This window comes from Barbus barbus (genome assembly GCF_936440315.1).
Source record: "Barbus barbus genome assembly, chromosome: 38".
Taxonomy (NCBI): Eukaryota; Metazoa; Chordata; class Actinopteri; order Cypriniformes; family Cyprinidae; genus Barbus; species Barbus barbus.
The window spans coordinates 7,344,763-7,358,783 of record NC_136716.1 but is presented as its reverse complement, the minus strand read 5'-3'; the positions used below and the strand labels follow the sequence as shown (position 1 = coordinate 7,358,783).

The window sequence follows — 14,021 nt, the reverse complement described above, 5'->3', positions numbered from 1 at the left end:
TTGTCAGGATACCGTTTTATTTATTTATTTATTTTTATATAAATCAATCTGAAATCCGCCTGGGACATCTATTTGCATAGTGTTTTTTTTCTGACATTTTATGTACATCTCTCAACAGGTGTATCATTTGTTAGCACAATATTTAAACACATGCTTGAGGCGTGGCCTCCTTGTTTACCATTGCGCCCCGTCCCACCCACTGCGTTGACGTCATAGACATCCATCCAATCGGTGGTGCTGTTTATACTCCCTAAGCTTTATAAAGTCTGTCACTGAAGTGCAAGACACGGACATTTGACAGTACAACAAACTCTCTCAAGTTTACGTGCATTATATTTTTATTTGTCCGGTGACGTATTCCTCAACTTAGTTACTTGAAGAGATTCTACTTGAAAAGTTTTTTTTATTACAGATTGATATTAAAATGCATCTGTTGGTTCTCTGCGCATCTGTTATTCTGGTGCCTCTGCTGTGCGATGCGCGTATCTCTAAGCGTTATGTGATCGGCTGTCCGGAGCGCTGCGATAAGAGTCTGTGTCCGCCCATACCGGCCGACTGTCTGGCCGGAGACATCCTGGACCAGTGCAACTGCTGCCCGGTGTGCGCGGCCGGCGAGGGTGAGCCCTGCGGCGGTACAGGGAAACTGGGAGACCCGGAGTGTGGAGAGGGTCTGGAGTGCGCTGTGTCTGAGGGGGTCGGAACAACAACTACTCTGAGGAGGAGAGGAAAGACCGGCGTGTGCGTGTGTAAGAGCCCCGACCCCGTCTGCGGCAGTGATGGTGTGTCCTACAGGGACATCTGCGAACTCAAGAGAATCAGTAACCGGGCACAGAAACTCCAGCAGCCACCCATCATCTTCATCCAGAGAGGAGCCTGCGGGAAAGGTAAAACTGGCGCTCCAAACGGCCTACACTCTTTAAAATCACGGTTCTTTATTGGCATCTGTGGTTCCATGAAGAACCTTCATAGTGGGGGAAAAAAGTTTATTTATTTATTATTATTATTATTAATAATATTCTTCAAACCTGAATGGTTCTTTGGGGAACCAAAAATTCCAAACCTAAGCTGTCTACAAGAGCATCATTATATCACAATAGTGAGCTTATAACTCCTAATTCAGACCTAAACTTGGTCTGTCAACATTGTAAATTTCACTCCTAAAAACAGCTTCATTCTTGGGTTTTTAAAACAAAAAAAGTTCTTCAGATCAGCATGCGGGTTTCTGGGTTCTTCAAAGTACCAAAGTTTTTTTTTTTTTTTTTTTATGTACACAAGATATCACAGTGGGTTTTATTTGGTTTAATGATGCAGCGATTTCGTCTGCTGAAAAAGCAAAGTTATACAGTCAAAATGCCCAAGAGCAACTCAGACAAAATATAAAATTCACTCCAATAAGTACAATCTAACAATGTCTCACATAACCTGCTTTTTTTATCCAAACATACTCTCTCATATAATGCTTCAATATTTTCTTTATGAGCTATCCAATCTCTTATATATGCTAATAAAGTTATATAACATTGATGGTTGACATTTCCTTTGTGAAAATGATTGAATTTTACATTCCCCTAATCAAAAAGTTCAAATGTTGGCAGAATGCTCAGGATCTGATATTGCGTGATTTAAACGGGCTCCTTTTCAAGACAGTAAACACAGAAGCTTATTAGATGTTGCCAGTTCGTCTGCAACCCTATTACTGGGATTTATGCTTGGCACTGGAAACAAACTGGAAAAAGGTGCAAAAACAAATCACAGCAGATAACCAACATGCATACACCCTTCCCTGCAAGAGGAGTCAGCTGTAGTTCATCCAGATTCTCTTGGAATTTCAAGAGGAAAAGTAGATTTGAGTTTGAAGAGAGACTGTGTGGTCTCCATAAATCCAGTGCATCAAAGGGTTTGGGACCATCAGGAGGTGTTCATTAAATGAAATTAAGATATTTCAATCACTAAAAGTTTCAAAAAAGGCATTCTTCCCTATATTTTTATCCACAATAAAAGCAAAAAAGAATCCAAACTCAGCATTTTAAACATCCAAATGGTAGCCAACAACGTTATACTATCATCATCTAAAACCATTTTAGTCAGTTTCTAAAGGCATAACATCCATTCTGAGCTTGTGAAAAGAGCTGTGTTAGTTTTAAATCAAGCAGAAAAATGGAAAATTAGATCTTTGACTGCACAATTGGACCAGCCTCTGAAATTTTAATTGGTCAATGGTTGAAACAGACTCCACTAGGTTCTGAAACAGATCTATAAAACATTTTTGTTCTTCTGAACACACTGAACAAACCTCATCTGATGTGATTAATTAGGTGGCCTTTATGTCATTCGACATAATGATTTCCAAATCAACCACGTAACCAGGCTTTCTGCGTATTCCCTTTGGCTCATTAAGCTATCACCTCACACTGTTGGACTGTCCAAAAATAGCATTATACAGCTAGAGTGTTTGTGCACCCAAGTGCTGCTGAAAAGTTAATCTGAGATCTACAGCCAAAACTCTGTTTCTACTCAGTCAAAGCTATTACAGCAAGACATCTCCCATCACATGATGTAATCTACATCTGGAGTTCTTGAGGCTGGACATTATCTAAGAAGCCTATTCTCTGAGGATCCAGATCTAGGTTAAATTTTACAGGCTTGGAGCTGTTTTTCCTTATCCACATTTTCAGGAGATCTTCAGCTTTATGGACACATTTGGCCTTGTGGACTTTTCACACTCTCACTAGATTATTTTGCTCATTAATAATATCCAGCAGTTTGTTTTTTTGTTTTTTAATGAGTAAACAATTTTTCTCACATCATAATGATTATTTTGTTTTATATTATTCTGTGGTGGAAATGACATTTTAAATATGTTTAGTATTAAAGTAAATGAAGATGACATAGTAAAAAAAAATTGTCCATGGTTTTTATATAACAAAAGGAAAATGTTACAATTTTAACAAAAAAAAAAAACAAAAAAAAAAAACAACAACGTCTGGGACATACACTCTCTTTGGTTTGCTGCAAGTGCTGAGTTTGCATCAGAGGAGGAAATGCATACCGCAAGCCAATCTCAGCCAGTGGCATGCAGAGTATAAGAACTGTAAGGAAAGTTTAAGAATCTTATGTCGACACCGCAGTTCTGAGTTCAGGCAAAATGCCACTGATGTGGAAAAATCATCAGTGAGGGCAGGTATGCTTTACCCCATTGACTGGGACTACTGAGCCAAGACTTTAAACTTATGGTTGCCAGATATTACATGACTAATGGATATAATTTTGATCACTTTACAGTAAATTAAATGTCGAAAGTTTAAGACTCTTAAAGATTTATTTTTTTTATTTTTTTGCCTTTATTGTGATAGGACAGTGTAGAGGAGACAGGAAGGGATTGTGAAAGGTCCTCAAACCGGGATTCAAACTCAGGACGTGTGTAACACAATACACACTGGCCAAAAGGCTATCAGCACCGACCAAGTATAAGACTCTTACTATGCTTATGTTAATGGTTAGTGATTTGAACAGTAAGTAAATTTTGGCATGTGACTCATCCCACATGTTCATAATACAAACATGAAAGATACCTCAAATCACTTTTTGGGGGAGAGGTGCACATTTCTAAAAGATTGGATGGTTAAAGCTTTTTTGGATGATAAAATGAGAGGAAAAAACCCTTTGTTTTTGTAAAAATTAAATATAATAAAAAAAAATAGTAAATTAGTAATTCATAAAATTAATAATTCCAAAGTGGTTATTTAGTACCCCTAGGTCTTAGCATCCTGGTGGGCTCATATTTGTAACATATAAGATATACACTTTAAAAAAAATTCACTCACAGTCATAATGTTTAACATGAAGATGAAAAATCATGTGGCTACACTAATGCTACTGTTGGTAAGAAATTGTTTCTCTGTTTAAGTCTATAGGATGTGACCCACAAAGAGCACACAAACGACATTACATCACAACTGTCTCTAAGTCTTTTTGCAAGCCTTCCTACTATAGCTGGCACTGCCAGCGATGACACAATGTACTGTAGTTCACATGAGGCTAATGACATCTCTTTGCATTACACAGTTTTCCCATTCATAAAAAGAACTGGCCCAGATTTCACCTGGAATGTCTGAATTTCCACATGATTCATATCCTTCTAGCTGTAATCCAAAACAATTTCAAACACTTTTTTTTAGTCTGGTGGCCATGATATACTAATCCTAATATGACAAACAATACATAGCAACATAACTGAATTTAACTAAAGAGCCGAATGCGATTAGTTTCTATATTTAGGCTAAACATTTGTGCCAGGATACTAGATCTTTGTTCACAACAAGACAACAGGACCAATTTGTAAGGATTATGATTTCATATCTGCCTTTTGCATAATTTACAAACATATAAACTGCACTTTGCATTCCAACGCTATTATACAACATTAGCAACAAAGTATAACATGCCGTTACACCTGATGACGAAGCAAGGGGCAACTTTTTTAACCCCTTTTTTAAATTGTCTAAGCATCTGATATGCTGCATGTTTAAGACTTTTGTGCATCACTTGGAGTGGTCTGGGTGACCAACTGTTCCTCCAAGCACCTGCAGCTACAACCCCTGGTTCCCTGGCACAGTATATCGATCATGTGCTATGGTTAGATGGTTTATCATTCACTGTTGGCGAGGTCGATGAAAACGCCAGCGTGACTCAGTTGTTGCCGTGCCAACACAGTCCAGCCTGCCTGGTACCAGCTGTTTATTCTATTGAGCCAACTCCAGTCCCAAGGTCCACACCAGTGTGTGAAACCTTCAAACCAGAGTCACTAGTTTTGGCTCGAGCCCAGAAGATGGTTTCTATTAGCGCCGACTTGGGAGCGAAAGTTGCGGATCCTGTGGTTATTTCTCTCTGGAAGGCCCTGAAGAAATTTCCCCCTCTCAAGTTCCCTTATCCAAAATCTTGTCCAGTCATCACCTCCATGCCAGAATTCCATCCTGTCATGGCTGCCGCACCTGAGTCTTCATTCAACATGGCCGTCACACATGAGACTGCATCCAAAATGGCTGCTGCACCTGTGCCCCTGGGATTACTGGTGGAATATGATGGGATTGGAGATATGGCTCCTGTCCCCAAACTCAGTCTAGAGTTGACTTCCACTCCTGAGTACAGTCCAATGAAGACTCCCGCTCCAGAATGCTCTCCAGAGCCACTCGAGTCACAGAGCTCAACCAGGAGCCCAGCTCTGCTTCATCTCCGCTTGGCCTCCTGAATGGCCAGCTCCTCCATGGCCTCCTGTACTTCCTGATCCGCCCTGGAGGCCTTCCTTATCTCCGCCCTGTTCCTGCCCTGCACCCGCCGCCCCCCTGCCCGGTGGAACTGTTACGGCACGGGACGCGCCTTCTGGGAGGGGGAGTTCTGTCACATTCCGTGTATGTTTTGTTAACTGTTTTAATCTCATAGTCTGCTTATTGCGTTTTCAGTTTGCCTTTATCATTTGACCTAGTTTCCTGTTTCCCGATTATGTCATTCTTGTTCACCTGTGTCTTGATAATTTACTCATTAGTCCCTTGTTTGGTTTAGTACTTATAGCCCTGCCTTTCCTCAAGTTTCTTTGTCCTGTCTACGTCTTGTTAAAAGTTTGTGTTCTCCCATGTGGATTTATTACTATTATTACTATGTGGACTACTTTTTCTGAGATTTTAGCAGAGGAGTTTGTGTTGCACATCATAGAAGACAATGTTAGAATCCGATCATATTAACTGTTGGAGAAAACTGGTTAATTTTAAGCACTATTTTCATCTTCCGGGTTTAAAATCTACATCTTGTTGACATCACAATTTGTGACGTGGCAATGGACTGTAGTACATTGATGATGCGTCGGTGTCTATTAAATTATTCATGAGACTGCATGTTCTTATCCTATGAGAAGACACTTTGCTTAATTATTCACAACAGCATGTGTTGATTTGCTATGACAGATGCTTCAGACTGTGAGATGAAATCTCGCACATTAACTGAGAGAAACGTTCATGGATCGGAGGAGAGTGTTTGTTTTTGCTTTGTAATAAGAGTTCGGTACAAATGCTATTCATTCACTTAGTGAGTGTAACCGTGACACAACCCGTTAAAAGGCTTATATAAAGTCCCACAGAATAAGCCTTAAAAGTTATCAGAGGTGCAACAGGGCGTTCATATATATGTTTTCGATGCAGAGTGCAAATGGCTGTGCATTTATTTGTGTTTTTAACTCGATGGGAGCGAAATTAAACTGTCTGAACCCGAAGCTGTCTGTGTTGTCTGTCTCCCTTCTTCCCCCTCCGCTCCACAGTGCACCACACCTACTTTTTTAGTGTTTTTTTAACTGTGGTGAGAACTATCCAGTGCTGAAACAGGGGGTTTCATGACCCTTTAAAGACTTTGACTATCTGCCTCCTTCGTGCTCCTTCGACCTTCTTCCCCCTGGCAACCCGTGACGATTATAAATTAATGAAGACATTTTCACGTGGTTCCTTGCACAATAGTCAAGTCAAATCACCTTTATTTATATAGCGCTTTTAACAATACAGATTGTGTCAAAGCACTTAACAGTATCAAATGGGAGGATAGAGTGTCAGTAATGTATAAAAATAAGGTTAAACACTCAATTTTCAGTTAAGGCATTTCATTATTGAATTCAGAAATGTCATTGTCTAGATCAGTTTAGTTTAAATAGTATCTGCGAAATCAAATTGACGATAATCACTAGAAATTAAGTGTCCCACTAAATACTATGTTCTGACCTCAAAACATATTTACCAAGGTGCATGATGTGTAAACTAATACATTTTTACTTTTGCATTACATAACCAGCTCCATTATGTGACTTCTGACACAGTAAACTTGCTCAGTAGCGCACCTGGTACAGAGTTGATATTTAAATCTACGCTATGACCTTGATAATATGTTTTATTTCTGACATTTTTGTCTTGGCTAAGCTCTGACTATAATTTATTTCGGAAATTTTTGTTTTGGCTGGTTAAAGCTCTGAATGGCCAGTACAAAACATGCAACAGATGCAGCTGCTCCACTCTAACAAAGGGAAAAGTAATCATTTGTAGGGTGGGTGTCATTTGATGCAGAGTTATGTGTTATTTTGAAATTATATAAACCTATTGTAACAGATGTGTACAGCTGTTTCATGATCAAGAGAGTACTGAGAGAGGAGACTCTACTGACAAGTCATTTTTAATTTTCAAAATTCAGCAGCCCTGTGTGAAAAAGAAAATATGACTTATGCAAAACAAAATAAGTTTTTCTCCAGATGAGTGATCAAGGAAAACATCACAGAAGATTTAGGAGATCAGTCATGAGGCATTTATTTATGATGGATGAGGAGGTTTTAAACAGCATGTGACCGCATTCGTAAATAAGAACCCTAGTCAAACAGGACAGTAGTTCCACTTTAGACTGAATATGGTAATAGAGCTATAAAAATTATGAAAGTTTAGAGGCTAATAATAGTCTTTCATGCAATTAGAATGCAGTTCCACTAGTACTGGAATCAGTACAGAGAGTGGTATTTATAGATAGGTAATATTAACATATATAATGCTGCCTTCAAGCGCACCTGGAACTCTTGTATCTCAGAGCTGACCGTTAGTTATTGCAACATCATTTCTATCACATATTTACACATGGTATCACAACTGTTTTTTTTTTTTACATAAAGCAAACTGTGTGTCACAGGTTGTTTGGGTGAGAAGTACGGAAGCGGCAGAATGTCCAAACAAACAGAGTTTTTAATAAACCCAAAATAGTGAACAGGAGAAAACAACCTCTAAATACAACAGAGAAAGGACAAACAGACTGGGGAAAGGCAGAGCTATAAATACTAAACAAAACAAGGGACTAATTGGTAATTAACAAGACACAGGTGCACAGAATGAACTAATCACGGCAACTAAGGGAAACTAGGTCAAAGAAGGTAGAACAGAAACAAAACAGAAACGTGACACTGTGAAAGTTGGGTGATTCATTTTGCATCATTCACTACAGACATGCTCACTGATCTCTATAGATTATAGGTATATTTTATAATCTATATACCTGATGGGTCAAGAGTTTTCAATAATTAAGGCTTTTTGTTTTGCTTTTGAAATAAGTCTCATATGCTTACCAAGGCTGCATATTTGATCAAAAATTATGTAAAAGTACTATTAGTACTATTATTGTAATGCAATTACAAGAGCTGTTTTCTATTTTAATATATTTTCAAATGTTATTTATTTCTGTAATGGCAAAGAACTTTAAACTTTCAGCAGCCATTGCTTCAGTCTTCAGTGTCACATAATACTTTGTAAATCATTCTAATATGCTGATTTGGTGCTTGTTTCTTTTTAATGCTTGTAATAATACTTCATAATTTTACTGTTATATTCTGTATTTTTGATTAAATAAATGCAGCCTTGGAGAGCATAAGAGACTTTTGACCAGTAGTAGATCAGTGTTCCCACCATATTTCAAATCAATATGTGCCTTTCAACTTGTGTAATATCAAATATTAAATATGACTTTGCTTGGTCATTTACTGTAAATGCTCAGAACTAATTATGATATTTCCAACTCAGCTAGGAGGGTACATCAGACATCCCATAACAACATAAAATACATATCAATTGTGAGCCAGTATTGCAAGGCATCGTATGCACACTTCTGACTTGAGAATAATTATTGCAAAAGGCTTTCAGATTCTAAGGTTATTCATCAATTTACCCAACTACAGACTCAATCGGTTTCAGAGCAGAGCAAATCTGTCAAAAAACAAAAAAAAAATTAATAAAAATCACTGGAATAAGGATTTTTATGAAATGTTGTGGAAGCTGTGACATTTTCTTTTCGGTTTATTCAAATTTCATTTGCATGGAGCAGATGTGCCAATTTCCTGACCTTTCCACATGTCCCTGGAGTCTATAGAATCATTATTTGTACTTTTCACATAAACTCGTATGTGGGTTGCACAAATGTGTTAGATTTTATGCCAGCTATGACATAACAAGTTAAATGTTCTCTCGCTTTAAACGTGCTAAACCCTCTACAGATGTGCAGCCATATTATGAGGGAGGAAAAACAATTCCATTATCAAGATTCCAGAGTCATGATGGGATATGCTAGAGGGAATGGCAATCAGTTATATAAGCCTACAAATATGTTTTTACCAGCCTGTTTCTTCAATAATAAAAATGTAATTCCTATTCACAACCAATTTTCAACTTAGAAACTTAGGATTTTTTCCCTCTCCCAGAGGTTGTCAAGTGACATTAAGAAAAGACATTTCCCATGAATTTAGCATCTGATATTATTTATTATAGCAAAAAACAGTGGGGTATAGATGATTTGTTAGTTCCACACTCATATGGTAGGTGGTATTTGGTTAGGCAATTGTGCAATTAGGCTTTACCCATCTGTGTTGCATTATGGTAATTGCTCTTTTTTACAACCCACATAGTCGAGCATTCACTATTGCAGCAAACCTCCCAGAAATGAAAAAAAAGGCCATAAAAGGTTTGGGTCAAGGTGCTGTTTATCACTGGGGATTTCAAACAGTGGATACATAGAGCTTTACACAGACCCTTAGGGAAGAAACAAATAGCACGCTACCTAACATGGACAAGGGGGCAGCGCAGATGTGCTTGCATGCAGATGTTATGAAAGAAGGGTTATACTAGGTAAAAAAAACTGTGTTACATGTGCAAAGTTATAAAAGGTTTTGACTCTCATCCAAGTTTTATAAGCACTTTCTGACCAAGGATGTATCATTTTCTAGACAAGTTAACCCCTGTTTCTCAAAAACTCACATTCGTCTCTTTCATTTTGCTGTTTTATAAGATTAGGTATGCTGGTGTGGAATAATTCTAATGAAAAACTTTCTCCAGAATAGCTGCTTTGTCCTGTTTGAGCAATCATGGAATTCTGTGGTCAAATAGTTTTGTATAACGACACAAAAAACTTGCACTTGTCTCCTAGCAAGACATTCTTGGCTGTGCTATGTTTTCCGTAGCACACTGATCTCTCATTTCAATTAAATAATAAAGCAATTTAAATTCTAATTAATATTTCATGTCCATTTAGGTAAGTGCTCTACAAAATATCCTGTTAAATTATGGTAAAAAAAAATTCAAATTCAAATTTTTGGTATTACATGATGCTTGAATGTTCAGTTGTTCATTAGGTAATATAATGTAATAATGAACAATTTAAGGGTTAATAGTTTTTACTTCCAAAAATCTTAAAATGAATAGTGCGTTGTTAAACCATTTATAATTTTTCACCAAATCAGTCTCAATTTGGAAAAATGTGTCTAAAAAAGGGATGAATTGCTATTTAGTAGTTTAGCACTGAAAAAAACCTATGACAGACAAATATTATTAGGAAAAAAGTAGCAGAGCCTGTTTTAAGATACTAGGGTGAACTGAATGAATGAATGAATTAATAAATAAATAAGGAAGGAAGCTTGCTAACATTAGCACTGAGGATCCTGTTGCACAACTTCACTGACACTCTGACCCAATCCATAATCCAGTTCTAGAATAAATAATCAGAATTATCTCTACTCTATAATTTGGTTTAATTTTATACAGTTTATTTCCTGTACCATATTGGTTTAATTTGAATCTTTGTGTGCCATGTGTTCTCCAGGCCATGAGGATAATCCAGATAGCCTCCGGCACAGATTTAACTTCATCGCTGATGTGGTGGAGAAGATCGCTCCAGCTGTGGTTCACATTGAGCTGTTCCGCAAGTATGTATCCTGAATCATACACTCCATTAATCAGTGATCGCATGTCTCAGAGAGGACATCTATATCAGGACTATCTTTGACACTTATTGGTATCTATAGTTCTATGAAGAACATTTAGCATCAGTGGAAAATTTCCATTGCACAACAAAAGTTTAAGGTTTCTTTAAAAGTTTTTTTTTTTCTTTTTTAGATTATTAAAATGTTCTTCACACAAGAAAATTAAAGGTTCCTTTAAGAATGGGTTCTTTGAAAGGTTCTTTGAGGAACCGAAGATGGATCTTCTTTGATAGTTCTGCAAAAAAACCTTTTGGAACATTTATTTTTGAAAGTGAACGTGATCAATTTTTATTTTGTTCTCATACTCTTTCGCTGCCATCTTTAAGAGTCAGCATCAGGCAAAAACAGATATTCCCTCTGGTTTTGTCTTTTGTTAGCCCTCTATTATCAATATGAATTGAATTACCTCTTCCAAGTAAGCGAGATTACATTCTTATCCGCAAATAATTTCTCTAATAATTTTTGGAGATGGTTGAAAGGTTGATCTATGATTAATTGACAGGGATATTGTTCCAGGAACATGGATAAATCATGTTGTGTCATTTTTATGGCGTGATCCATTAAACTTTATCCTCATTGTAGAATAACGTTGTTATTAAGTATCTGATTTGATGTTCTTTCCCCACTTGAATATAGATTGAATATCTATCACAATATCTTCATCATTGTATAAGACACAGTTTGTGGAATGTAGAAAACAGCCATCCTCAATTTTAGGCTGTTGAAATTGAGCACTGCGGTAAAAAATCTGGAGAACAACCATCATGTTTTCCACAAATCACTTGTCAGAGGAAGTTCCTCCTTGGTCTCAAATTTTCCTGGAAAATATAGTCAAATCAAGAATGTTGAGCAACCATCAATTTTTTACAGTTCCTCTGTGGAAAGTTGTCTTACGGTATTATGAAAAGGTTGCTCCTCAAGAGTAATCTTCAAGAAGTTCTTGACTTTTCCTTCTTAGAATGATATACACCAAGCGGGAAGTGGCAGTGGCCAGCGGCTCTGGTTTCGTGGTGTCTGAAGATGGCCTGATTGTAACCAACGCCCACGTGGTAGCCAACAAACACCGGGTGAAGGTGGAGCTGAAGACCGGCGCCACCTATGAAGCCAAAATCAAAGACGTAGATGAGAAAGCAGACATCGCTCTCATCAAGATAGACGCTCCGGTAAGTACCATCCGTATAGTATGTCACACTGTGGTCTTTTGGATACCACATATAAACTAAGACTCAGTTTGTTCCAAAATCTAGAGAGAAGCCTGCATAGATAAGATTTTAGGGCATCATACTGTACCTCCTTTTATTCAAATTTTAGTGCAGCATTAGATGCATCCTTTACGGAGAAACCAAATACATACTGTAGCAACAAGCTCAGTGAAAAAATCCATCCTAGATGGTGGATGAATCACGAAAAATGCAAATTCAATAAATAACATTTAATACCAATAATATATTTAATAGGGGTGACCCCGAATAGTCGACGATTCGATGCTACGATAAGAGGAGCCTGATTCGACTCCCAACCTCACAGTTGAATATTCGTGGGGTGTTATGATCATGCCATTTTGGAAATATGTGGGTGCTCAAATCTTTGATTTCACATAAAACTACCAGTTTTCTCATAATAAGTTACTGCCTATTAAACTAATGTTGTAAATAAGAATCTGAAAAGAAAGAAGCTTCAAATAAATATTTTAGCATGTCTGAATAAATCCAGCCACCCCTACAGATTTAAGTTTCACTTTCCATAATCCGTGGCCAACAGAGGAGCATTTTGGTGGCAGGGTTTTAAATCTTTAACAAGATTCAAATTGACACAGGCAGAGTGAAAGACTGGATTTTTTCGATCAGGTAGGGTACAATTTACCGATTTCAAAACATTTCAGCCGTTTATATATCGTGTTTATATATACATTATTTATCTTGTATATGATACATTTGGTTGAGTTGCCCTGGAGTAAAGCGCTTCATTGTAGTACTACGGTGATTATCTCTTCAGACAGGACAAACAACAATTCATGCAGAATATTAATGACTGGGTCTTGGACTGTTATATACATAACATTATAATGAGAACACTTTGAAGTTTTAGAGTTTAGCTGCTGTGTTTCTGCACGTTGTTGCACGAAGAACACGTCCACAAAAGAAGTTCATTCAGAGCCGCGCAGACACGTTTATGACATTTGCGTTCGGGCTAATTTGCGCAGATAGCCTATAAGTCGTAATATTAACGTTATGTTGTATAAATAACGAAGCATATTTATAGGCTATGAGATAAATGATGAGTTAAATCCCATTGATTAAAAACCTGCCATAAAAACGTCATTCTACTGGTCAACTTCAGCGCGCGCGGCTCAAAACAGAAATGCAGAACATTAATAACTACTGTCATATACATAACGTTATAATTGAGCACTATTGTAAAAAAAATTATGTTAACTATCTTTTAATCTAAACATTAAACATTATTTACCCCGTTTGTATCTGCGAGTCGTCCGTTACACATTTTCCCTGTGTGTTAACGCCAGTAATTATGACACTGTCTGACATGACTCTTGGTAATGTATTTTGCCCCACCCCCAAACATATGATTCGACTATCAGTCGAATATTGACAAGATTCGAAAATTCAGATTCAACTATGAAAATCCTTAGTCGGGGACACCCCTAATATTTAAAAGAAAATTAATATTACAAACAATTTACAGTTTTACCCAATTTTTTGTGTGCTTTGAATTTAATGCTTATAAGAGTATCACATATTTAGCTTAGCAACAAGCTAATGCCAAACTCCATTGAAATTAATCACTGTGCACTTTGTGAGGAGACTGTTTACATATTTATGATGCATTTACGAGTTGGGTGAATTCTGAATTGCTGATGTACCTATAAAAAAATTCTGCACAAGTTTTTAACTCTACTTCTACAAAAAGATGAAATAAGAATGTGCATCAGGTGTGTTTTGGAAAACTCTGGGCTGAAAGAAAGTTCAGCGTTTCCCACTTGCAATCCTGACTTTGTGTTTCTATTCATGTGCATTCAACTCATAAATATGATATTTCTGACATGGCTTGAATGCATCATATTTATGCGACATACTCAGATGAGCACTCGAGGTCACTCAAAATGTCATTTTCAGGAGCTTTCATTTTCAAGAGATTGATAAAATGCCTAGTCTTGTTGAATTGGCATCTGAGATTGTTTCCATGATGT

At 37.2% G+C, this 14,021-nt stretch overlaps 1 protein-coding gene across 1 annotated transcript in view; it reads left to right on the top strand.

Annotated features, from left to right (window-relative positions):
• The first annotated feature begins 253 nt into the window (after positions 1 to 253).
• Positions 254 to 14,021, top strand: part of LOC306857778 (serine protease HTRA1B) — a 33,572-nt gene continuing 19,804 nt past the window's right edge. Inside the window, exons 1-3 of the mRNA XM_079397910.1 lie at positions 254 to 884; positions 10,654 to 10,756; positions 11,772 to 11,976. Of these exons, the coding sequence (XP_079254036.1) occupies positions 425 to 884; positions 10,654 to 10,756; positions 11,772 to 11,976 (768 nt within the window). The 5' untranslated portion in view covers positions 254 to 424. The remainder of the gene's footprint in view (positions 885 to 10,653; positions 10,757 to 11,771; positions 11,977 to 14,021) is intronic.